The sequence below is a fragment of the Myxine glutinosa genome, chromosome 11, assembly GCF_964187855.1.
Source record: "Myxine glutinosa chromosome 11, kmMyxGlut1.1, whole genome shotgun sequence".
Lineage (NCBI taxonomy): Eukaryota > Metazoa > Chordata > Myxini > Myxiniformes > Myxinidae > Myxine > Myxine glutinosa.
The window spans coordinates 20,055,008-20,082,483 of record NC_136271.1 but is presented as its reverse complement, the minus strand read 5'-3'; the positions used below and the strand labels follow the sequence as shown (position 1 = coordinate 20,082,483).

General features: G+C 42.9%; 1 protein-coding gene and 1 long non-coding RNA gene across 2 annotated transcripts in view; one reads left to right on the top strand and one right to left on the bottom strand.

The window, feature by feature from the left end:
- Nucleotides 1-27,476, top strand: part of LOC137436088 (CUB and sushi domain-containing protein 3-like) — a 1,358,203-nt gene that overhangs the window by 40,665 nt on the left and 1,290,062 nt on the right. The window contains exon 2 of the mRNA XM_078786463.1: nt 8,315-8,534. Within this exon, the coding sequence (XP_078642589.1) occupies nt 8,315-8,534 (220 nt within the window). The remainder of the gene's footprint in view (nt 1-8,314; nt 8,535-27,476) is intronic.
- The window catches only part of LOC144894242 (uncharacterized), a 939,403-nt gene that overhangs the window by 784,068 nt on the left and 127,859 nt on the right, over nt 1-27,476 (bottom strand). The gene's annotated exons all lie outside the window — the stretch shown is intronic.

The following is a 27,476-nucleotide window of genomic DNA, read 5'->3' as shown; positions in this document are numbered from 1 at the left end:
GAGCCAACCCCCCTGGCGTTAATTCAGCGATCGACCGGGATTCGAACTCAGGATCCTAAGATCCTAAGCCAGAACCCTAACCGCTAAGTCAACACCAGGCTTCCAATTGACTTGAAAGTCGAACAGTATTTGCATTCACCGAATTGGGAAAACAACTATTTTTGAGGTCAAAAGGTTAAAGTTGAGCTCAAGGTCAAACTTCTAAAATTTTCATCTGAAGAATCGTCCATTTTCATCCAAATTGACCTGAAAATTAACCAGCAATTAAATATTGTACCTTTGTCTCTGCGATTCAATAATTGAGCAGAATACTTGGTAGATAGGGAATTTGGGAAACCTTGTGGGAAAAACGCCTCATGGAACATATAAACCTTTCTTGATTTATTAGGTAATACAACAACATCAAATTCATATTCTTTCAATATTTGAACTGCACCAAATAGTAATAAACATATTAAATGTCTAGAGTTTCAAAATAAATGCACAGACACTAACTTATGAGGATTACACCAACCTCCTTCCAGCCCCTTCCACCAATACTCACCTGCGCATGACGCATTTTCATTTCTGATTTCGCTTTGAATCCATTGCTTTTCCAAAGTGAAAAGTCAAATATGAACGGGAATTAAAACGTGACTCGCAATACAGACTTCAATCATCCATGAGGAAGATGATGAACTTTTGTGACCAGCTCACCTCGCCCAACCTCTATTCTACATTACAACATTCCACTGCAAGCATGTTGAACAGTTAATATATATATGAGTACGAGCGAATCTTTCATGAAAATAACAACAAACAATACGGGGGAAAATGATAGGAAAATATTGAAAGTAGAATTGTGTGTATGTGTTGTTAGTTGTCATTCCCATATGTTAGTTTCAGAAAGTGGAATGGAGCCCTCCCAGGTCTCAAAGTGTGTGTGTGTGTGTGTGTGTGTGTGTGTGTGTGTGTGTGTGTGTGTGTGTGTGTGTGTGTGTGTGTGTGTGTGTATGTGCATGTGTTATTAGTTGTTCTCTGTTCTCTCTATATACGGGTTTCAGATGGTGGGATGGAGTTTTCCCGGGTCTCAAAGTATCCACCTCCGTTTTCGTAAGGAATCACAAATCATGGACTAAGCTGTGGAGTTTTCTTGTTACGTCCTCTACCAAAAGTGGGTGCAGGTTATGTTTTTATGCCTGTCTGTCTGTTTGTTTGTCTGTGAACAGGATATCTTAAAAAGTTGTGACGGATTCGGACGAAATTTGGTGGAGAGGTTGGGTGTGTAACAATAATTAAATAATTGGATTTTGGTGAAGATCTGGATTCGGATCCGGATAATATAATTTTGAGTGATTCTTCACCATTGAGTGATAGAGCCAAAAGTGATGTATCGAACGATATCTCAAAAAGTTGTGGATGGATTCGGACGAAACTAGGTGGATGAGTTTGGTAGGTGGCAAGAACCACCCAATTAGATATTGGAGGTCTGGATGCAGATCCGGCCTATCTGTTGGATACAAAACGTGGACTGTTCAGCTTGGTGGAGGTATGCGCCCTGCCGAGTGCCGTTCTAGCTCTCAAAGTTTTGTTCTGAAGGCTCTTTTCAGGATCGTCATTGAGCCATAGACAGCTTCCAACTGTAGTATGTTTGTAGTAATACTCCCATAGATGTTTTTTAAGATCTCCACGAGGTTCTTCTTTATCATCCCTTTTGCTCCAATTACCATGGATACAATTTTGGCACTTTTCTGCTTCCAAGATATTTTGCTTTTATTTTTGAGCTTTTGGTATTTGGTCATTTTGTTGATTTCTGCATTGTTTAGGCCATAATCGCTGGGTACCGACCCCTCAATTATCAATGCCTTCTTTTATTATTATTTTTGTACCAATGTACAGTACTACATCCGGTCGCAATGCTTTTTTTTTTCTATATTCATGCTCAATGGGATCATCAGGTCATACATCAGCATTACTTCCTTATTTCAATGAATGTGTTTGGTTTATGTTTCCATGGATTTTCTTGAACTTGGACGTTGAAGTTTTTCAGACGTGCCAGTGGATTACTCTACGTACTTTGTTGTGCCTTTGTGTGTACATCTGTTTTGGCATGAGTTTTCTTTATCCCAAAAGGTGGCTCTCTGTTTCTACCTTGCAAAACCTATACCTCTCTGATTGACTCTGTCCCGCCATTTTCTTAAAGCTGCTGGTGTAGTGTCCTTGGCCTTGATCTTTTTATGATTCGTTCTCCATCCCAGTTAAGCAGACCTCTTCTTAACCACTCCACTGAGCCGTCTTTGTTATGCCTCCATGTTCTTTGATCATTCTCCCAGTTGTTGGTGTATATCTGTTGATTCAGTTGTTGAGGCTATATTCGTTGTTGTTTCAGTTTCATTTGCTCGGTGGGTTAGGGATACCTTTTGAGAAAACATGGAAAAATAATAAAAAAACATGCAAAAAAACATGAAAAGAGGGAAAGACATCCAACCTAAAGGCATTTTCAGAAGATCCTTTTTTCCCCTTGAGTACGGAAATATACCTCGCTGCTAACCACTGCATTATGGTCTTTCACATCATATGTATCTTTCATACTCTAACCTTTCATTATCATATGGCTTTCACAGTGTAACCATAGTCTCACAATCCACACCTGGCTGCAAACAAGGAAGGGCAAGGCACTTTGACGTCCCAGTCTCCTTCTGGAAATAAAGACGAAAGAAAATGTAAATCAAACCAAAGATAAATCAAATGCCAAACGAAAAGGAACCAATTGCCCAAGGCTGTTCTCAGCCGTGCCTGTGGGAGACCCATCCAGGAGTGAAGTGTCAATAGGGAAGTGTTCGGCCTGCTGTCCTACATTCTACCTCCCACCAGGCGACTGAGGAAGGGAAGAGGCACCTAACCATCTGCCAATGCCCATACTTCTGAATGTAGGACCGCACTAAACAGCAATCCTACAAAATGTAACATTTAAGTTCCGAGAGCTCACTGTCAAAGCACACACCCCTTCCAAATCCAGCTGCAAGAACAAACAACTATGATCGAAAATTGCTACTGTGTGGGGGTACTGGATCAAAGGTCCCAAACGTTGCAGACAAAAGGAAGTACTGTAGTCATTTCTGCTTCTACTGGTACCAGCCAAATTGGTCCAAGTGAAACTACTACCTGCCCGTGCCACTGTATTCTGCAACTTGAAATTTTCAATCATCCCTTAAGGGCAAAACTGAGCAGTCCTGGACAAATTCAGACAAGTCTATATTAAAATTGTCCTCACCAATCACTGGTGCAGAGTAAGCAAAGAGAAGTTCCAACTGGTGCAGAGGAACCATATAGAAGCTCCAACTGATGCAGGAGCTCCACCTTTAATTCTGCACTCAGAGAAGCGTAAACATTGACCAATGTCAAGGGGTTTTATGACACTAAACCACTTTGAGTGAAGCCAATCGCACCAGGATAATTTTGTCTAAACACAAAACTTCAGCATTGACCTATTTTTTTTTGTTTGTTTTTTTTTGCATATAAGATCGAGGCTCGTGTAAGAGCTCACATTAATGACAAAAAACAAACAAATAAACGGACATATAAGACATAATAAAGGTAGCGGGAGACAAGATGGATAGAAAGAGGGAAGCACACAAGTACAACATTTGAGAGCAGGGACATCGGGAGATCTGTGGGAGGGATAGGGTTTGGGGGGAGAAGGCGTGTGAAGGGGGGTAGAGGTGGGAGAGGTAAAAACCACATGGACACAGCTAGGACTTTCAGGAAAGAAGTCGGTATTTCAGAAAAGTGGATCTGGGGTGAATTAACGGGGGTAGAAAAGATCAAGGTTTTGGATGGTGGAAGATAAGAGATGGTGGCGAACAGCTGTTTTAAAGACCTAGCGGGAGGAGAGGGATTGAAGAGAGTGAGGGAGTTTGTTCCAGAGGTAGGAGAAAAGAGGAATGAAAGAGTGAAGGTGAGCTGAGAGTCTTGATTTTGGCAGTTTCACCTGAAGAGGGTTGCTGGCAGATCTTGTGTGACCTGTAGACAGACAGGGCTGAGGGGGGGGGGGGGGGGCTAGGCCAGAGAGCAGTCTGTAGAAGACAGAAAACCACCAACCTGCCTGCGATGAGTAAGTGAAAGGCCCTCAGAATTGATAAGGAAATCTAAAATTGAACTGTTGTTCATATTATCTCCAAGCCAATACTACTCTCCATATCACAAATCGATTTGCACCGAGTTAAGCATATTCAACATGAGAAATATACAGTGCTCTCCATAAGTATTGGAACAGTGAATTCAGAATTTGTTATTATTGCTATAAACTCAATAAATTTGGATTTTAGATCAAAAGATGAAGATGAAGCAAGAGTACAGAAGGTCAGCTTTTATTTCTTGATATTTCTATGCCTATATGTTTTACCATTGTGAATAATAGCACTTTTTATGTTCAGACCCCACATTTTAGATAAGCGTAAGTATTGGAACAAATGACTGACAGTTGTTTCTTGTTGCATTGATAATTCACACATAAAAGAGCTGTGAATGTCTAGTCTTGGTTTTAGCATTTACTTTTGCCTTGGGAGTTTACCTTTTCAGTCCATCGACATAAACAAACATGAACACCAGAGAACCGTCTATGAAAGAAAAGCAAGTAATTTGGAAGCTGAAAAAACAGAAGAACTCAATTAGCACCATAGAACAAAAATTTGGCAGAGCAAATACAATAATTTGGAATATCATGAAAATGGAAGAAACCACGAAGGTACATAGCAATAGACAACGGCAAGGTCGGCCAAGGAAAACAACTGTAGTTGGTGACAGAAAAAAATCATCAGAAATGTGAAGAAAAACTATAAAACAACTGTCAGTGGCATCACGAACAATGTCCAGATTGCAGGGGTGAAAGTATCACAATCTACCATTCGCAGGAGACTCGACAGCAGAATTACAAAGGCTACACCACAAGATGCAAACCTATCAGCACTAAAAATGGAAAGGCCAGATTATAATTTGCCAACAAGTACAGAGGTGCCCCAGTAGAGTTTTATGGACAGATGAGACCAAGATTAACCTTTCTCAAAGTGTTGGAAAGGTGAAAGTGTGGAGAAAGGAAGGGACTGCATATGGTCCAAAGCATACCACCTCATCTTTGAAACATGGTGGAGGTTGTGTCATGGCTTGGGCTTGCATTACTTTCTCTGAAACTGGCTCACTTATCTTTATTGATGATGTAACTAATGATGGCAGCAGGAGAATTAATTTGGAAGTGCACAGAAACATTTTGTCTGCTTATCTCGATATATAAAAGAAAGTTTTTGTTTGTTTGTTTGTTTGTCTGCACGCGCTAATCTCCTGAACGGTGGAATAGGAGGAAACCTCTGAAACCAAAAATGTCGGGACGGGCCCCAGGAAGGTTATAGGCTAGGTGGCGAGGCCGGTCGAGGCCACCTCGGCCGGGCTAGGCCCATTTCGCAATTAAAAGCTGAGCTGAATTATAGTAATCAATCTTCTACGGCCGCGAGTAAAAGCTGAATTATAGTAGTAAATTCATTCAAAAATAACCCGGGCAACGCCGAGTGCTTTCAGCTCATGTACAATAAATTTCCTCCAAACGTATTGGGCGGTGCTTCAATATGCATCAAGACAATGATCCAAAACACGTTGCGAATGCAACCAGGGAAGATCATCAGGGGAAAAGTGGAAGATTTTAGTCTGGAAAAGTCAATCTCCTGATTTAAATCCAATGGAGAGTGCATTTCACTTGCTGAAGAGGTGACTAAAGTCAGAAACCCCCAAAACAAACAACTGAAAATGCTGCAGTAAAGGCTTGGCAAAGCATCTTAATGGAAGATACCAATAGTTTAGTGATGTCGATGGGTCACAAGCTTGATGCAGTTATTGCATGCAAGGGATATGCAAACATATACTAACTATTATACGACTTTAATTTACTTTAAGTTAATCTGTTCACAATGGTAAAACATATGCATTGAAATACCAAGAAATAAAAGATGACCTTCTGTCCTCTTGCCTCGTATTCACCTTTTGATCTTAAATCCAAATTTCTTGAGTATATAAAAATAATAATACATTTAACATCACTGTTACAATACTTATGGAGGGCATTGTAATAATCTGGCTTTTGATTCCCAATTGAAATTCTGCAACTCCCCAAAAATAGCAGTCAGTAAAAAAAAATGTCCCTGGTAAAGATTCCCCTTATTTTCAAAGATGTTAAAGTGTGTAACACAATTGTTGGTAAGTGAAACACTGCACCAAACAACTTAAACTGCAAAAGGGAGCTATTAGGAGTTGGAGGGCTCACCCTTTTTGCTCGTACAGGCCAAGTCCCCATGGTTACAGTATACCCATTGTGGCTTGTCCTCCGCTTTCTCGCACAGCCAGTGGCAACCAAACTTCCATTTACCCAGGCACAATCAATTAGCGCGTTCTCCCTTGGAATCTGAGAATATTGTTCCTCTTCCGGGATCATAAAGCCCTCCATGGAGGACACACCTTAATGGTGCGGTACTCTCTCAAATGCCCCAGCTCAGCATGTTTGGTGCAGTACTGTAACGTACATCTCGTAATCAGAAGGCCAAGCTGACCACATCTGGGGAAAGGAATCAATCCATAGACGTATTTCTGGCTTTCTCGCCGTCATCAGTGCATTGTGGATTTATCAATAAAAGGCTCTTATTTGAAAATTACTTGCTTTATGGACATGCTCTTGTTTGAACTATACTGTGGGTGCATTACTCTCGCCAGAGGAGACGGTATTGCATTTGAGTCCGTTTGTCTGTTTGTCCGTTTGTCTGTTTCTCCGCACAGAATAAATATGATTTTCTCTGCAACCGTTGGTCCGATTGACAGGAGATTTTCACCATAGGTGCAATTCCACCTGTATAATTTGTATTGATAATTATGACGTCATAGGTCACGTGGTTCGGCCGCCATCTTGGAAAAACCGAAAAAGTTTGCACCTCTATATCTCTGTAAGCGCTGAATAGAAAAAATTGTGACATGGCTCATTGTAAAGAACTCTCCATGGGGAATAAAATTTGTTAATGATGTCATAGGTGCCTCTATTATGATGTAATAATTCGACAAGTACAAAACTTCATCCTGTCAAGATGAAATTTCTTGAGCGTCATGTCGGCATAAATTGGTGGAGAAAAAAAATATGATGACGTCATCGGTCACGTGGTTCGGCCTCCATCTTGGAAAAAACAAAAAACTTTGCACCTCTATATCTCCGAAAGCGCTGAATAGAAAAAAATTGAGTCATGGCTCATTGTAAAGAACTCTCCATGTGGAATAACATCTGTGTATGATGATGTCATAGGTTCCTCCATTATGACGTCCTAATTTTACAAGTACAAAACGTCATCCGATCAAGATGAAATATCTTGAGCATAATCTAGGAATAAATTAGTGGAGAAAAATATATAATGATGACTTCATCGGTCATGTGGTTCGGCCGCCATATTTGTTTTAACACAAAAGCCTTTAAAACCACTACATCCTGGTGAGGGTTTGCAATCTCCGATTGCTCTTTTTCTTGTTTTAACATGCAAAATCCACTGCAAACAGGTATGAAATAAACCTTTTTGTTGAAAACACAGAATAGTCTGCTCCGTATTTCCATAAAAATGGAACAACAGCTTGAAGAATCGCATTGTTGCAGGAGTCGAACCTCGCCAAGAAATCTCAGATTAGAGTTGTACCTTGTTTGCAAATTGCTTGAAGTTCTCACTGTGGTTTCGGTGCGGGCTTTTAAGGTGCACTTAAATAGACGATGACAGCTCCAGATCGTGCCGTTTAGTTTTAGGTACATCCATGGTTAATCCTTTTTTTTTACTTGGGGCCTGGGATGAGGCCGCATCTCCTGGCCTTCAATCAGAGTTAGTGTGCCGGGTATTGGGTGACACACAAAGTGGCAGTATGGAAATTAAATTACTCCAGGCCAGCGACAGTTACGGGACCTGATTAGTTCTTCTCTGAGGAAATGAAAGGTGGCGGAAAAGGCACCGATCATATCGATGCCTTGAAATGTCCAAAATGAACGTCTGCTTTATTTACATTATTTTTTTTATCTGAATCTATGTATGAGAATTTTTACTCAATCAAATATTTAGTCCTTCAAATATTTTGCTGTACCTGGGGTGACAAACACCTGGGGATGTGATCATTGGCTCATCTGCAATCCATACGTAAGAAGTGCTAATGCTTTTGTTTCTGCTTCTTTGTAAATCTGTGATATGGTATTGGCTGTCTTATGAATTGAAAAACATGAAATTGTGAATAAGGTAAAGCAAAATTAATCTGCAGTGTGTGTGTGTCAATGCAGGAATTTCCAGCTGTGGTGATACGCTTGAAGGGCCGTCGGGTGAGGTAGCAAGCCCTGGTTTTCCGCAGGGATATCCAAACAAAGCAAACTGTACGTGGACAATTGTTGGAGGCGACCGTACACGTGTTCAGCTCGCATTCCTTTCGTTCGCACTTGAAGAGGGTTTTGACTTCCTTGTCGTGTACGATGGTCTTCCCAGCACAGATGTCATTGTGCACAGGTATTGTCCAAAGTCATTTATTATTTATTTATTAGTACAAGAACTGCTTTGTCACGTCCAAAAAGCACCTTTAGGCTTGAGAATAAAAGCAGAAAAGCTCAGTTGTTCAAAAGTTTAAAAGATAACATCAGGTAGGTTTTTGAACTTTATCCAGATACCAGTTTGATCATTTTGTGTTACAGTTTTTGACTATATTTTTGGCCTGGTTCACCTTTTTCCATTCTCTATGTATGTTTGCATTTTGGCACACCATCTCTCTCTACCCCACGGACTCCCCTCTCCTTCAATTTACCACCTTCCCTCCATCTCTCCCCCTATCTCTTCCCCATATCTCTCCACCGTATCTCTCATCCCCATTTATTTCCCTCATTTCTCTCCCCTCCCCCCCCCCTCTCATCCCCATATCTCTCCCCATATCTCTCCCCATATCTCTCCCCATATCTCTCCCCATATCTCTCCCCATATCTCTCCCCATATCTCTCCCCATATCTCTCCCCATATCTCTTCCCATATCTCTCCCCATATCTCTCCCCATATCTCTCCCCATATCTCTTCCCCATATCTCTCCACCGTATCTCTCGTCCCCATTTCTTTCCCTCATTTCTCTCCCCTCCCCCCCCTCTCATCCCCATATCTCTCCCCATATCTCTCCCCATATCTCTCCCCATATCTCTCCCCATATCTCTCCCCATATCTCTCCCCATATCTCTCCCCATATCTCTCCCCATATCTCTCCACCATATTTCTCAACACCATTTATTTCCCTCATGTCTCCACCCCACCCCCATCCCCCAATCTCTCCCCCTCTCACCCCCATACAACAACAACAACAACAGGCATTTTAAGGCCATTTTCCCTGCAAGAGTGGGGGTTAGCCTTGCGGTCCCCATGACAATCTTCTCCATTTTGCCCTATTTTCTGCATCTCCCCTTGTTAACCCCCTTGCCCGCATTTCTTCTTCCACCATCTTTAGCCAAGTCTTTCTCGGTCTTCCCCGTCCTCTACTTCCTTCTACATTCATTTCCATCACTCTTTTCAACCAGTCACTTTCGTCCTTCCTCAACACATGACCAAACCATCTCAACCTGTTTCTCTTCACAGCATCCATCACAGGCTCTATTCCCATCATCTTTCGCAATTCATCATTTGTCTTCCTCTCTCTCAACGACACTCTGCACATCCACCGAACCATTCGCATTTCCACCCTTTCCAGCCTTCGTTGCTGCTCTACGTTCATTACCCATGTCTCACTCCCATAAATCATAACACTTCTCACACATGCAGCATACACCTTTCCCTTCAGCTTCAACGACACTCCCCTCCTCGTCAGCACGCCACTCAGTTCCCGAAACTTCTTCCATGCACATCTCACTCGAGCAACCGTTGCCGAGTCTGATCCACCTTCTCCATTCAGCATGTCTCCAAGGTAACAAAATGTTTTCACACCTTCCAGATTCACGCCATCTCCAAGATCCAACTCAACATTTCCTCCATCTGCAGCTCCCTCTGTGCACACTTTACACTTGAATGTAGCTGCCACACTGGTTAATGACCCTCTCAAACCACTACATTTTTGATGAACCCACTCAGCGCACATTTTACATTGAATGGAATTCACTCCGACACCCTTCCTGCACACAGCACACGGCCACTTCCCAGTTCTTTCCACCTCACCACATGCTTTACCACTTGCCATCACCTTCGTCTTTCCGATATTCACCTTCAGACCTTTTGTCTCCATACATTCCTTCCCCTTGTTGAATCTTCTCCTTCAGTCCATCCATACTTTCTGCAATCAACACCAGATCATCTGCATACAACAACTCCCACGGTAAACCCTCCTTTACGTTCTGAGCCAGCACCTCCATCACAGCTACAAATAGTAGTGGACTTAGTACCGACCCCTGATGTCTCACCCCCATATGTCTCCATAATATCTCTCCCCCATATATCTCTCCCATATCTCTCTCCCATATCTCTCTCCCCCATTTCTTTCCCTCATTTCTCCCACCCCCCCCCCAACTCTCTTCCCCTCTCACCCCCATATCTCTCCATCATATCTCTCCCCAATTTATCTCTCCCATATCTCTCTCCCCCGATCTCTCCCCCTATCTCTCCCCTTTTTCCTCCTATCTCTCCCCCTATCCCCCTCTATCTCTCCCCCTATCTCTCCCCTTTTTCCTCCTATCTCTCCCCCTATCCCCCTCTATCTCTCCCCCTATCTCTCCCCTTTTTCCTCCTATCTCTCCCCCTATCCCCCTCTATCGCGCGGCCACGCGGCCTAGTTGTTGAAGCTTCCGACCTGGAGGCTTGGTTTCTCTCCGGGCATCCAAAGTGGTTATTTTTTCATTCGTGTGTTTGTCAAATTTCAACTCGTTACTTTATCGTCCATGCTTTATTGTTTGTTTATAGTTAGTTTTGGTTTGAATTTCCTGTAACTCGTAATTAATTAATCCTGTTCTGCGCCTCGTGTGCGGCCTTGTACCCCTGTCGGTGTTTGTTAACTTAAGTCCCCTACATCGTGTTTTGCTTGGCTCTCAGTTTTTCCCTTCTACACCGAACGTAATACTCTCTGTCTAACGTTTTAAATCCCCACCCCACCCCACCCACCCCCCCCCCAAAAAAAACAAACAAAAAAACATTTATTTTTCCTTTCTCCACGTGTGCCGTTGTCTCATCCTGTACTTTCTGTCCAGGTGTATCGCGGTGCTTTTCGCCCCGCCCCCATTATCTCCTTGCCATCCACCTTTTGCCCTGTTCACGTGACTCGTGGTGGTCCCTCTCGGCCCTCCCCCCGTTGGTATTTTGTGCATATAAGATTGTTCACGGTTCTGTTTAAATATTATTTTAAATATGTTTAACCTTTCCCCTTCAGTGGTTTATTCAGTGGTATATTACAACACGCTGTTTTTCTTCCTATTTAAAAGGCTTTTCTCAATTTCCTCTCCAACTCATTCCACGTCAAAAAAAAGAAATTCAATATCTTATACGTCTCCCTCACTACATGGTCTAAATTCACATTCATTCCACCCCTCCTCCATCGTTCTGAATCGGATTGCTAACTTGAAAATCACAACAAACCCAATTTGTTATCAATGTTCGTCTTTCATTAATCATCCACTTTCGAAACTCCCCTCTTGCCCCTCCCCTCCAAATCCCCCCCCCTTGCACCTACACTCCTAAACTCCCCCCTTTCCCCTCCACTCTTAAACTCCCCCCTTGCCCCTCCACTCCTGAACTCCCCCCCTGCCCTTCCCCTCCTAAAGTCCCCCCTTGCCCCTCCCCTCCAAACCCCCCCCCCCTTGCCCCTCCACTCCTGAACTCCCCCCTTGCCCTTCCCCTCATAAACTCCTCCCTTGCCCCTCCCCTCCAAATCCCCCCCCCCTTGCCCCTACACTCCTAAACTCCCCCCTTGCCCCTCCACTACTAGACTCCCCCCTTGCCCCTCCCCTCCTAAACTCCCCCCTTGCCCCTCCCCTCCTAAACTCCCGCCTCACTCCTCCCCTTCAAAACTCCCCCCCAACTCCTCCCATTCAAATCTCCCCCCATACCATTCCTCTCAAATTCTCCCTCCTCCCCCCTCCTCAAAGTTGCCTCCTCCCCACCTCGTCTCCCTTCTATCTCATGCCTCCACCCCCCCCCCCAACCTTCTACTGTCCCATGCCCCCCTCAAACAACCCCTCACTCTGCCTCATCCCTTCACCACCAAACCTTTCATCCTCCTCATCCTTCCTTTTCTTGGAACTCTTCTGTAATCTCTGACACACTATCAACTGCTCTCCCTACCTCCCCCTCTCATCCTTCATCTTACCCTACTCCTCCCCTCCCCTGTCCTGTACCCGATGCTCCCCCTCTCTCTTCTTTAACGGTATGGACCTCAAACATCCGGGGCCTTCGCTCAAACCTGACTGATCTCTCCATACAGGTTGCTTCTGACAATCCAGACTTGATCTGCTTAACAGAAACTTTCCTCCTTCAAGATGTCTCTGATTCCTCAATATCTCTTCCTGGTTACTCCCTCTTCCGGTATGATAGACCTGAGCCTCGTCCTGGTGGTGGGGTGGCTATCTTTATCAAAAACTCTCTTCCTCATTCTCCTTGCACTGCCCTCTCTCCTCCTCACCCCCAGGAGTACCTCTGGATACGGCTTCCTCTCCGCTCCCACCTTTTGTTCATATGTGTTCTGTACCATCCCCCAAACAGTGATGACTCAATTTACATTTCACTCTCTGACAACATGGACCAACTTATATCCACTCATCCCAACTCTCTCTTCCTCATATGTGGTGACTTCAACTCTCATCATGCCACCTGGTTGGGTGTGGGTTCCTCTCTCACCAGTCATGGCACCTCAGCAAAGGACTTCTGTGACTCACTGGGATTGACACAATCTGTCAATTTCCCGACCCGGATCTCAGCCAATGGAGTTTCTTCTCTTCTAGACTTGGTTATGACAAACTTCCTTGCTAATGTCTGCTGCTCTTCTTCTGCTCCAATCGGTTCTTCTGATCATGTGCTTGTCAAAGTGGACATCTCTCTGGCCATTCTCAGAGAGCCTCCTCAGCGTCGAAGAGTCTGGCATTTCACTCAGGCCGACTGGGACGGGCTTCAAGCAGCCATCAATCGTCTGGATTGGTCTCCCATCTCCACTGCCTCTGACATCAATTCTTCCTGGGAATTCTTCCAAAGCAAACTGATCTCTCTCATGCACAGATTTATCCCATCTCGCCTTCAGTTGTCTTACCCTTCCTCCTGTCCATGGTACACCGAATCTTGTGGTGAGGCAGTTGCCCTGAAACAACTTGCCTTTGCCTCTTGGAAGGCTAATCCAACTGAAGGCAATCTCAATTCCTTCCACCAAGCTCGGAACAAGTGTGTGTCTACCCTCAGGAGTGCCAGGAAGCACTATCTCTCCTCACTCAAGAACGAACTCTCAAACCAGTCTCCTTCCTCCAAATCCTGGTGGCGTCTGGTCAAATCCGTTTCTGGTGTTTGTTCCCCCTCCATCCCCTCCCTTACCTCAAATGGCCACACAGTTGACATCGCACGTGACAAAGCCGAATGCCTCAACTCTGTGTTTGCCTCAAAATCTTTAGTCCCAAACCCATCTCTCTCTGTTCCCACCTTTCCCAGTCGAACCCAACTGCTCCTGGACTCTGTGTCCTTCTCTCCTGACAAGGTGGAGGAGTTTTTGTCTAACCTCGACTCTGATTCTGCAACTGGACCAGACGGCATCAGCCCACGGGTCCTAAAATCCTGCTCTGCCACTCTATCTCACCCTCTCTCTGTTCTTTTCACCCTATCTTTTGCTCAAGGTCATCTGCCAGCATCCTGGAAATCAGCAAACATTACCGCTTTACACAAAAAAGGTGCAAAAACAGATCCTTTTAACTACAGACCAATCAGCCTGCTCCCAATTATCAGCAAAGTCATGGAATCCATCATTGCTTCGGATATGAAATCTTTCCTCTTCTCCAATGGCTTGATCTCTGATCATCAATTTGGATTCAGACCAGGTTACTCTACTCTGGACATGCTGCTTCTCCTGTCTCAACAATGGATGGAGGTCCTCAATGCCAAACAGGAAATTAGAGCTGTCTCCCTCGACATATCACGTGCCTTCGATACGGTCTGGCACCCAGCTCTGCTCACCAAACTCTACTCCTATGGTATCCATGGAAATCTCCATGCATGGCTTGCGGACTTCCTCTCTGGTCGTAGTCAACGTGTGGCCCTGAATGGATTTCTCTCATCTCCCCTTCCTGTTCAGGCTGGAGTTCCCCAAGGCAGTGTTCTGGGCCCTGTGCTTTTTCTGGTCTTTATCAATGATCTCTCCGACTCTCTGGAAAATCCTCTCTATCTCTTTGCTGATGACTCCACTCTCTGCCGCTCCATTCCTCTTCCCTCAGATCGGCAGTCTGCAGCCTCCTCACTCTCTGAAGACCTGGACAAAATCACAGACTGGTCAAACAAGTGGAACATGTCTTTCAATCCTGACAAATCTCACACTCTTACTATGTCTCTCCGAAAAGATCGACTGGACAACCCTCCCATCTACTTTCTCAACAATCCTCTCCAAGAAGTTCTGTCGCTCAAGCTTTTGGGTCTCACTATCTGCCATGATCTTTCTTGGGGGAAAACCACATTTCCAAGCTGGCCTGCAAAGCCAGTCGCCGACTGGGCATCCTCCGTCGTGCGAAGTCCTTCCTAGGCACACCTGAGCTCCTCACCACATACAAGGCTTTCATCCGCAGCTCAATGGAATACTGTTCTCCCCTATGGGCTGGTGCTCCTGCCTCACACCTAGCTCGGCTTCACGCTGTTGAAACCAAAGCTTTCAGAATCATTGGAATCTCCCGCGATGAAGCTATCTCTGAGGGCCTTTCACTCACTCACCGCAGGCAGGTAGGTGGTCTTTCTGTCTTCTACAGACTCCTCTCCGGCCTTGCTCCCCCAGCTCTCTCTGTGCTCTGTCCCCCAAATATTCCTACAGGTCGCACAAGATCTGCCAGCAAGCCTCTGATGGTTAAACTGCCAAAATCTCGACTCTCTGCTCACCTTCACTCCTTCATTCCTCTTTTCTCCCGCCTCTGGAACAAACTCCCACACTCCCTTCAATCCCACTCCTCCCTCCAGGTCTTTAAAACAGCTGTTCACCACCATCTCTTATCTTCCCCCATCCAAAACCTTGATCTTTTCTACCCCCCCCCCCCTCATTCACCCCAGATCCACCTTGTTTGAAATTCCAACTTCTTTCCTGGAAGTCCTGGCAGTGTCCATATGTTTTATACCTCTCCCACCGCCCCCTTCCCATGCCCCCCCCCCCAAAGCCCTCGCCCTCTCTCAGATCTCTCGATGTCTCCATGTCTCTCGGTCCCTGCTCTCAAATGTTGTGTTTGTGTCCTTCCCCCTCTCTCCCCATCTTGTCTACCGCTCCCGATGTTATATGTTTTATGTGTCGGTTTGTCTTTCTGTGTGATTAATGTTCGCTCTTTCACGAGCCTCGATCTTGTATACCAAAAAAAAAAAAAAAAAATCTCTCCCCCTATCTCTCCCCTTTTTCCCCCTATCTCTCCCCTTTTTCCTCCTATCTCTCCCCCTATCCCCCTCTATCTCTCCTCCTGTCTCTCCCCCTTTTCCTCCTATCTCTCCCCCTATCCCCCTCTATCTCTCCCCCTGTCCCCCTCTATCTCTCCCCCTATCTCTCCCCTTTTTCCCCCTATCTCTCCCCCTATCCCCCTCTATCTCTCCCCCTATCCACCTCTATCTCTCCCCCTATCTCTCCCCTTTTTCCTCCTATCTCTCCCCCTATCCCCCTCTATCTCTCCTCCTATCTCTCCCCCTTTTCCTCCTATCTCTCCCCCTATCCCCCTCTATCTCTCCCCCTATCCCCCTCTATCTCTCCCCCTATCTCTCCCCTTTTTCCTCCTATCTCTCCCCCATCCCCATCTATCTCTCCCAAAATGTAGTTTCGTTTACTCTTGAGCATATATTTCCACTTAATTTGAGTCATTCAACATTGTAACTATTCCATAGTTTCAATGAGCTAACTTTGTTTTTAATCTTTTTTTTATTTAATATTTTTTAATATTTAATTTAATAGTTTTTATTTTTTGATTAATTAATTGATTGATTACTTAATTATTATCGATTTATTAAGCACTTATTTATTTTCTTTCTCATCTGGGCAATATCTGAGGCACCATTTGAGCTAGGAAGCTGATATTTGGACACGACAATGACCAAGTGATTTGGCTGTAAAGGGTATTTTTGATTTATTGATCAATCAATTAATCATTTAATTATTCGTTGAGTAATCAATAATCGATTTTTTTCCCCGATTAATTAAGTATTTAATTAATTTCCTAAAAGTTACAGATTTGGATGAAACACTGGTGGTTTAGGTATTGTATTAGCCAAAATTGATTAAGAAATGAATTATTTTACGATTATTATTTATTTATTTTAATTACGTAATTAATCAATCAATTATTGTACAGCACTCCCTCCCAATTCTGTCTCCATGTGTCGTGTCCTGGAGGATATGTTATTTATTTGGCATGGGGACAGCATACTTTGAATGTATCTGCACTTGTTTCATTTATTTACAAAAGCTTAGCCCAATTGCCTTGTGGGATGCTTATTTGTTATCCTTTGGAAAGAGGTATTTATTGAGATTTTCTGATAAGATAAGCCACTGCAAAAATTGCCAAAGAGACTTAAGGATGCAAAGGATATAAGATTTAAAAAATGAAACATTGATTTTCAGAATTCCTATTGTTGATGCCTGGTTAAACATTTATCTGAGATATGCAGAAGAAAACTCATTTTTGTCTTTTCTCAAATCATCAGACCTTATGTCGAGGAGGTATATTTGTGCAAGGGCATGTCAACACGGGGGGACGAGCAGATTAGTGTCATGCCCGAGATGCAGACAGGACCACGGCGGGAAAGGCGAACTGAGGGGTTATGGATTTTATCTTTGCATCTCCTAACCAGAAATGCACAAGTGCACTCAGCTGGCGTCGGGGGTAACATATTTGCTCTGTTTACCACTGACCACATGCTTTATGATGGATGAAGATTGGGTGTGGGGGGCAAGGGGGAGCGGGTGGGGGAGGTGGAGGCAAAAATCAAGGACTTCAAAGGTTAGAGTGTGTGATAGTTTTATATAATTCAACGTAGGATTGCTTCTATGACATAACCTTTCAATCATTTTATGTACGACTAGTATATTAGTAAATATTTTCGTTCAAACATAAATTTCACCCTCTGCTCAAGTGAAACTAAAGTGAAATTTCAAAGATTGTGAACTACACCAATCTGATCATTAATTATTATTTTTTTCACTTTACTTGCTTCCTTGGATTAAAAAGTGCAACGCTGAGGAACAAATTCGACTTGAATGAATTTCCCATTAATTTTTGTGAAGGCAACCATGTCTTTTGCATGATTGTGGGAAACATTTGCATTGTGATGTGCATTTCACTACCAATTTTGGACAAGACCGACTTTCTTCTACCGACTCCTCTCCGGCCTTGCTCCCCCAGCTCTCTCCCCCTGTGCTCCGTCCCCCAAATATACCTACAGGTCGCACAAGATCTGCTAGCAACCCTCTTATGGTTAAACGGACTCTCTATTCACCTTCACTTTTTCATTCCTCTTTACTCCCGCCTCTGGAACAAACTCCCTCACTCTATTCAATCCCACTCCTCCCTCCAGGTCTTTAAAACAGCTGTTCACCACCATCTCTTATCTTCCCCCATCCAAACCCTTGATCTTTTCTACCCCCGTTAATTCACCCCAGATCCACTTTTTTGAAATACCGACTTCTTTCCTGGAAGTCCGAGCAGTGTCCATGTTTTTTTACCTCTCCAACCCCCCCCCACCCCCCCCCCCCGCCTTCCCACGCCTCCCCCCCCCCCCCCCGAAGCCCTCTCCTTCCCACAGATCTCTTGATGTCCCTGCTGTACATCTTGTTCTCCCGCTTCCTTTATCATATGTTTTATGTTTTATGCATCAGCTTGTCTTTTTGTGATCAATGTTAGCTCTTACACGAGCCTCGATCTTGTATACAAAAAATAAATAAATAAATAAAAAAGACACATGATGGCCTCCACATTTAAGTTACTGGAATATTCATTAAAGTTCCATTAAATTAATTCATTAATATCCATTAAATTCCATTAAATTCCATTAATGAATTTAATTTAATTTAATGAATTTAATATCCATTAAATTCATCCACCCTCCAGGTCTTTAAAACAGCTGTTCACCACCATCTGTTGTCCTCCCCCATCCAAAACCTTGATCTTTTCTACCCCCGCTAATTTCGGTCCCCTTGTGTTTTATACTTCTCCCACCCCCCCCCCCCCTTCCCACACCTCCTGCCCCCAAGCCCTCTCCCTCCCACACTTCTCCCTGCTCTCAAATGTTGTGGTTGTGTGCTTCCCCTTCTCTCCCCATCTTGTCTTCCGCTCCCTCTTTTTGTATATTTTGTTTGTCTGGTTGATTTGTTTGTGAAATAAATGTTAGCTCTTTCACGAGCCTCGATTCAGTATACAAAAAAAAAAAGAAAAAAAAAAGAAGTTGCATTTGCTCTTTAACCATGTGCATTTTGTTTGGGGGATCGCACGACAGCTTGGAGGTAATAGCATTGGCCTTTGATCTGCTATCTTGGGTTTTTTTGGGGTATCTAAAATGAAATGTTAAGTTAAACAGTGAGTTTGCTTCTTGATGCATTTTACGCACTTAAAATGAGCTTGTGAGAATGTACGAGCTGGCTATCAAATCCTTTTGAAGAATTCATTCATTACATAATATTTCACGAAAAAAGTGGTCAGCAGACTTCTTTTAAAGGGCAACAAAGATAAAGACTCAATTTGGTAAAAACAAAACAAAAAAAACACTTCATCTCCAGCTCAGTATATATAATCCTTGGTTTTCATTGCCCTTGGGCTAACCGAGGACAAAGTAAATTAATGAGACGGAGTTGGAGGAAATTGTCGAAGCATTACATGAACAAATTCATTACATGATCTTTACAGAAGTTCATTTTTTCTGCCTCTAGTTGTAGTTAAATAAGACAGGATTCCAAACATGACAGGACAGATGCTCGAATGATCCACAACAACCACTCTATGACTCTCTCAGATCAGTGACAGGACAGTGGTCACTTGAGATGGTTGGATTTTTTTCATTGTGTGCTGTTTCTTGTCTTATGGTGAACGAGCAGGGGTACCCGGCACTGCACGGTCTATTTTTTTTTGTGGGGGGAGGAGGAGTCAAAAACATTTCAGTACACCCACCAAGGAATGGGGGTGAGAAGCATTTATTTAATATTACCTTTTGCATTGCTACAATGGCTGAGGCAGTATGGAGTGATTACAAAAAGAAAATTCAAAAGTTTTATTTGCCTAAAACACTCCCCGACAATCACTGATGGACCTCTGAAAATTTGATAAATATCTGTTCAGCCATCTCAGAGAAAATGGCAACACACACAAATGGTTCTCTTATAGTACTTTATCGATACGATTGTCTATTTTAATGTCATCAATGCACTCGATATGCTTTCTATTCTGTGCCAACGGCTCGGCTGAACTTTCATTCTCTGTATTTGTGCGTGTAGCATTCAAATATTTATAGGATTGACACGCTCGCTATAATTGAAGACACCTGAGGAAAAATGTTAACGAGGATTTGTATAAATAAATAATACATTTAATATATTTTATAACTCGTGAGATACCCGTGCTACGCACGGGTGGGAGGCCAAAAGGAAACAGACAATGCAGAAACGGTGAATGCTAAAGCATGAAACCAACACATTCACATTCCTGTAGCACCTTCAGTCACATGTCAGACATGGACAGCAAGTTCGTGAATGACTTCCATGAAAAACGTACCCGTTCGCAAACAAACAGATACATTCACTTATAGAAACATCGGTGGGTCCGTGGCGAATCTGCATATGGCGATCCACGAATTTCACGTTTAGAAAGTAGAAACCATCATGGCATGTCGTCATTCACTTGAACTCGATATCTCTTTTTTCATTCCAAACAACATAACTCCAATCACAAATTAATCACAAAATAGACTTTTAACAACATTGTTAATGTTTCCTTCATTGTAAAAACTACAAAGTCTAACGGTTAAAAGGATTTTGAGCCGATAGGTGTTACGGCCTTGGCAAGATCGATGGAGACAGCGATCTGTTAGCGTATACACCGCCCAAATAGCTATGTGGAATTCTCTCATGTGGAGAATAAACGTCATTTGAACTTTGGCCGAGGTCATTATTTACATTTAATGATGTTTATATACGAATCAAAAAGAAGATAATTGGTTTTGGGTCGTCCTTTCCCCATATCTCGTGGGATTGTGAGTTGGAGAGACGACCCTGATACTGATAGCGGGGACGGGGTTGGCATTCTCTCAAGTGGGGATTGTCCTTATAAAATGTCCTTATAAAAGGTCTTTGTCCGTGGTCACCCAGTCCGATCGGTGCAGCTGATCTGTGCAGCTGTGCAGCGATCGGTGCAGCCGTTTTGCGGCACCCGGGAAAATAACGTTATGCGGCAGTCCAAACCTGAAAATGTTGGAGGCCAAAGCTGAAATTGGAAAAACAATATAGCCCATTTTACTCTAGGATATCCCAGGATTACCCACCCAAAATATCGTTACGATCGGTTCAGCCGTTTTTGCGGTACCTTCGAACGGACGGACGGCCAGACGGACGGACATTTGGTGAATTATAGTAAGATTATTGTGTGCACTTGTATATTGAAGAACGATAAAACATTGGCATGTCTTGGATAATGTTTAGTATCATTTTTTTTGCTAATAATTTTGAGCATTCCACATGTCCAGTTTTCATGGACTATGGAGTCTTCTCTGATGGCAAGATATTATAATTGGTAGTGCGTTCAGTGATGATTTGCCGAGTTTGGGGTTTTTAATTTTTTATTATTTTAAGTAGAAAGGTATGGGTACATAGTCAATCAGAATGACCTCGAAACAAAAGATGAAAATTAGTCAACCACACCAGGTAGGGCAGGCAGGTTACCCTAGCTAGAGGTTGGTAATGAGCCAACTGGGTTTTTACAGGTAATCCCATAGTGACAGCAATCAAGTTGCAATCAAATTAGTTACCTTTATTTCCTGAAGATTTATATCTCCATCCTTAATACTAATACAGTATCTGGTATTGTATTTAGTATTTAGTATTGTTGCCCTAAGCTGCATTTGAACCCACAACCTCCAAGATGCCAGTCCACTACAGACATACAGTACACCCATTTCAATAGTACATAATTAGTAGACATACGTCAGTAATAGATGTACACACATTTTAATAGTACATAATTAGTAGATGTACTCACCACTCACATTCCAATAGTACATAATTCATAGATGTACTCACGTTCCAATGGTATCCTTACTATAATTAATGGACCGGTATGTGTTTGTGTGTTTGTTTGTTACTTGCTAAAATCGAAGATTTTTCAAATACTGTATATTGGTTGGTCACGTGTGTTATTCTATTTGATTGTCAGTCTGTCTGTCTGTCTGCTTGTATGTCAATCGCCTGCAGGTCAAAATTTCAAACTGATCTTCACTAAATTTCACCAAATGGTAGAGTTAGTCATAAGCAATAAGCCTATTGATTTTGAGGTCAAAAGGTCAAAAGGTCAAGATAGGCCAAAGGTCACCAACTTTGTCAGATTTCTAAAATCCTCAATTTTCATCCATTTGACTTAAAATTTGCATATCAGGTTAGTGAATTCACACACCAATTATTTTTAAGGTTAACATAGGCCGAAAGGTCAACATAGGCCAGATTTCTAAAATTGTCAATTTTCTTCCGATTGTCTTGAAATTTGAAGAGCATTTGCATATTTGGTCATTGCATTCAACCACCAATTATTTTTCAGTTCAAATTTGTTTTCCTGATTTCGCAAGTATTGTGCTCTGCACAACGACTTTCTTTTTTGTTTGTTCGACGCACTACTCCTCCTTCAGCCTACGACGCACTACTCTCCGATTACATCCAGACTTGCTACATACGACCAGCATGACCCCAATTAGTGCTTAGTGGTGTTTTTATATATTGCCGGTGGTCTTGGGGGGGTGTGCGTGGGTGGGGGAGTGGATGCATTCAGATGAAACAGTGGTGGTTTAGCTATGCTATTAGCCAAATTAAGAAATTAATTATTTTTTGATTGGTATTCATTTAGTTTAATTACACAATTAATCAATCAATTATTTGTTTTCTTTCTCATCTTGGCAATATTTCAGGCACCTTTTGAGCTAGGAAGCTGATATTTGGACATGACAGTGATCAAGTGATTTGGCTATAAAGGGTATTTTTGATTTATTGATTAATCGATAAGTTATTTTATTTTCCGATGAATTACTGAATTAATTAACTTTCAAAAAGTTACAGATTTGGATTAAACAGTGGTGATTTCGATATTCTGTTAGCCAATTGATTAATAAATTATTTTACAATTATTATTTATTTATTTTAATTATTAATTACTTGTTTATTTTCTTTTTCATCTGGGCAATCTTTTTCTTCTCAGGTACCTTTTGAACATCTGAGGTACCTATAAAAAAATCATTTATATAAATTTATTTTTTCTTTGATAATTTTTAGTTGATGTCAATTTTCGTCATTCCTGTCAGGCCTGACGCCTTCCTGTTTTTTTGTCTATCTGACTGAACAGGATATTTCAAAAAGTTGTGAATGGATTCCGATGAAATATTGTGGAGTTGTTGGTTGTGTGACTGTGTAATGACTGTGACTGATGTAATGTGTAATGATTAGATTTTGGTGAAGATCCGGATCCGGATTATAATCCGAGACTTTTTGAAGTGATTCTGTACTATTGACTGATATGGCTAAAAACGATATACAGCACGATGTCTCAAATAGTTATGAATGTATTCAGACAAAATTTGATGAATCGGCAGGGTGTGTGACAAAAAAGGATTGATTTGATTTTGGTGAAGATCCGGATACGATAATTTTTTTTAAAAAGTGATTCTTCACCGATGAGAGATGGAGCCAAAAACGATATATAGCACCATGTCTCAAAAAGTTGTATTGAAGTTATGACAAAACTTGGTGGACGAGTTGTAGTCAGGCAGATAGGTGTAACAATTGTGGGTTTATACGTACAAGCATGAAATTTGGCACAGTCATAGATAATAGTCTAATGAATAATTCCAGATATGGACCCACCGCGAAAACGAGAGAGTACAGACTTCCTAGAAGAGAGTACAGACTTGCTGCGGCTGGACACAAGAGACATTGCTGACCCAACTGTTGTTTCTACTGTTCAACAGGCTGAGGAGATAGGTACGCAACAGTACAAGACCTTCGTAGCAGACCGTCTACTGGAGCGAACCGTACCTCTTACTGAGCCAATAAAGAAGAATAAACTCCCATTGTTTAGTCGATCGTCTCCAAGAGAGAAATCCAAGACAAGTTTGCAAGTAACTTCGCTAAAGAGTGACTGCTCTTTATTCTCAAGACTCGACATTGCGTCTCAAACACGAGATGGTGATCTTGCAGAATTTTTCCGCCATGAAAACCAAGCATGTCCCCCGTCTTTATCTCAGCTTGGGAAGTTACGACTGGGAACCAAATCAGATCTATTGGTGTGTCTAGAGAGTTGCGCAGAGGTCAGAGGTGATGCTCCAAAACCAGATACTGACGTCACTATCCTTGACGGGGCAGTGTTGGTGAACGTTCTGAAACCAGTTGCTGCCAAAACCTTTGATGATTATGCGCTGAAAGTATTCTTGCCACACATACAAGGTCACTTGCAAAGAGCCTGTCGTGTGGATATAGTCTGGGACCAGTACCGTGACAACAGCCTGAAATCTCAAGCCAGGGACAAACGTGGGAAAGGCATTCGAAGGAGAGTTGATGGATCCACTGTTCTTCCAGGAAATTGGCAGCAGTTCCTGAGAATTGATGCAAACAAAACAGAACTGTTTGCCTTCTTGACAAAACACATCACACATCTTGTATCAGATAAGCAGATAGTCACCACGGATGGTTCAGATGTGACGTGCATTCCCGCACGCGACACCAGTCATCTTGCCCCATGTGACCATGAGGAGGCTGATACACGAATGATGATACATCTCGCGGATGCAGTCCGTGATGGATTTCAGAAAATTCTTCTGCGTACGGTGGATACAGATATAGTGGTATTGGCTGTGGCAGCAACAACCAAACTCAAAATCCAGGAGCTTTGGGTGGCCTTTGGGACAGGCCAGCACTTCAGGTATATTCCAGCACATGAAATTGCAGCATTCCTCGGACCAGATAAGTCACAGGCCCTACCGATGTTCCATGCATACACAGGGTGTGACACAGTCTCGTCATTTAATACACGGGGCAAGAATACAGCCTGGGATACCTGGAAAGTATTTGACGAATTGACGCCAGCGTTAGTTCATCTCTCCACGGGGACAGCAGACATCTCTGATGACGTTGTGGCAGTGCTCGAGCGGTTCACCATTCTTCTCTACGATCGCACCAGCAATCTCGTCAACACAGACGAAGCTCGACAGGCACTCTTCACGAAGAAAGGACGAGCCATGCAAGCTATTCCCCCTACCAGAGGAGCCCTGGTACAACAAATCAAGAGGGCTGTGTACACGGGTGGCCACTGCTGGGGAAACATGCTCAAGGTTGTTATGGATCTGCCCTCACCTGGGGATTGGGGATGGATCGATCCCCACAACTGGAAACCCCTGTGGTCCATGCTTCCTGAAGCCAGCATTTCATCAAGGGAGCTGATTTGTTGTAAATGCAAAAAGGGTTGCAAGGGACGATGCAAGTGCAAACAAGCTAGTTTGAAATGTACCGCTTTGTGCCAGTGTGGTGGAGAAAATTGTGACGTATAAACAAGATCAAACTGGAACTATCTAGTAATATAAGTTACCGTTACAGTGCTTGGTGGGTTAATTGACATTGCTGGCAACACAAATGCAAATTGTGGTCATTTGGAGAATACAATTATGGCATATATGTGCATCTAGAGTCATTTCATTAGAACATAAAGAAGCATTTGTGTCGTCCGGTAAAAAATAATCGCGGTCAAAACGGCCATTTTGTAAAATGGCCGCCATGGCTACCATAGGACGTTTTCGCGGTGGGTCCATATCTGGAATTATTCATTAGATTATTATCTATGACTGTGCCAAATTTCATGCTTGTACGTCTAAACCCACAATTCTTATGATGGATACACCTATCTGCCTGACTATTGGGAAGGTGGCAAGAATAAGCAGATTAGATTTTGGTTTCAGGTCCGGATCCAGATCCAGCCTATCAGTGGGATACAAAATGTAAACTGTTCAGCCTGGCGGAGGTATGCTCTCCACCGAGTTCCGTTCTCGTTAATAGATGCACTCACATTTCAATAGTATGTAATTAATAGACATACTCACATACCAATTTCATTAACACGTACCATTATCATTATCATTATAATTACTAGCGTGACTCGGCGCACTCCGCGCACCTCACCACACGTCTTTTCAGAGGGGTAGGTTTTGGATCTTTGACCATTTCGGTGTATTTTGGGTCTTCATGGTGTTTTGGGTCTTCAGGGCCATTTGGATCTTCATAGTACAGCGGATAAGCTCTCATATTTTAACAAATTGTGCATTTTTTGAGAAAAGCATGAAATTTCTAGCATAGTTAGTATATACCATAAGGTTTATTTTCAGATGTGGAGGGAAGTCAGATTTGACCTCTGAGGACCGTGAGAGATCAATTCCAAAATGGCCACCAGTCCACCGGGTCTAATGTTCAAACGCACGTACAGGTGTCATTTCCAACTAAATTGGGGATGCCCATTCATTTGGTGATACTTTTGAGATCGCCAGAACTCAAGGACATGCATTTAGGTCACGGTCAAGGTCAAATTACGTTAAATATCTATTTTTATGATACTGCAGTTGGAACTGCTATTGGAAAAAGTTCATTTGAACTTTTAAAACTTAATTTTTTTCAGGTACAGGGATAGGTACAGAACACCCAAAGACCAGAAATGATGAAAAAAAAGTGTTTACACTGCAAGGAATGATGCAATAACCTCTGAAAAAATAACTGTAGTTAACCAAGTATGTCCACCAAAGCTTACATTAAATCAAGTGCAATGATGAAAATTGGTAATGATCTAAATCTAACAGTCTCCAGAACAGAAGCACAGTGCAGTGCACTTGAATGCAGCTTTGGCACACTTGCAGCGTCCAGTGCACCCTTTCTTGCAGCCACAGTCGATCAATTCATGGCACGATTTTGATGCTTCAGGAAGAGTGGTCCAAAGAGGCTGCCACCCAGTTGTCTCCTTTGTCCAGCCCCAGTCAGGTGGGTCTGGCATCTCTGGATCCATGACCAATGCCTGGTTACAACAGTTGGCCTGGTAGCAAGTGCGCTTGATGTGCTGCTTAAGTGTTGCCTGGGTTGGAGGAATGTTCTCTAGAGTTCTACACTTCTGTTTGAAGAGCTGTTTCCTGGCATCATTCACTTCCGTGCTCTCACTGGTTCTATCGTACATCAACACCACAAATCGCTCTAGCAGTAACATTGAGCCTTCACTGACCTCACTTGGCATGCCTAGGAGTTCATTGAAAGCATCATTCACCTCTGGGCATCCCCAATTTAGTTGAAAATGACACCTATAATGTTTTTCTACACTGTTTGGTTCCAAAATTAAGCGCGTTTGAACATTAGACTCGGTGGACTGGCGGCCATTTTGGATTTGACCTCTCACGGTTCTCAGAGGTCAAATCTGACTTCCCTCCATATCTGAAAATAAACCTTATGGTATGCACTAACTATGTTAAAAATTTCATGATTTTCTCATAAAATGCACAATTTTTGTGTTTATCTGCTGCACTATCAGGGTCTTTTGGATCATCTGGTCCTTCAAAGGTATTTTGGGTCTTTGAGGTGTTTTGGGTCTTCAGGGTCTTTTGGGTCTTTGGTGTCTTCAGAGGCTTTTGGGTCTTAAGGGTCTTCGGTGTCTTTTGGGTCTTCGGCATCTTCAGGGGCTTTTGGGTATTAATGGTCTTTTGGTTCTTCTTTGTATTTAAGGGTCTTTGGGTCTTTTTGGGTCTTCAGGGTCTTTTGGGTCTTTGGGGTATTTTTGGTCTTCGGGGTCTTTTGGGTCTTCGGGGTCTTTTGGTCTTCAGGGTCTTCGGGGTATTTTTGGTCTTCAGGGTCTTTTGGGTCATTGGGGTGTTTTGGGTTTTCTTGGTGTTTTGGGTCTTCGGTGTGTTTTGGATCTTCAGTGTGTTTTGGGTCTTCAGGGTGTTTTGGGTCTTCAGAGTGTTTTGGGTCTTCGGGGTGTTTTGAGTCTTCGGGATGTTTTGGGTCTTCTGGGTGTTTTGGGTCTTCGGGGTGTT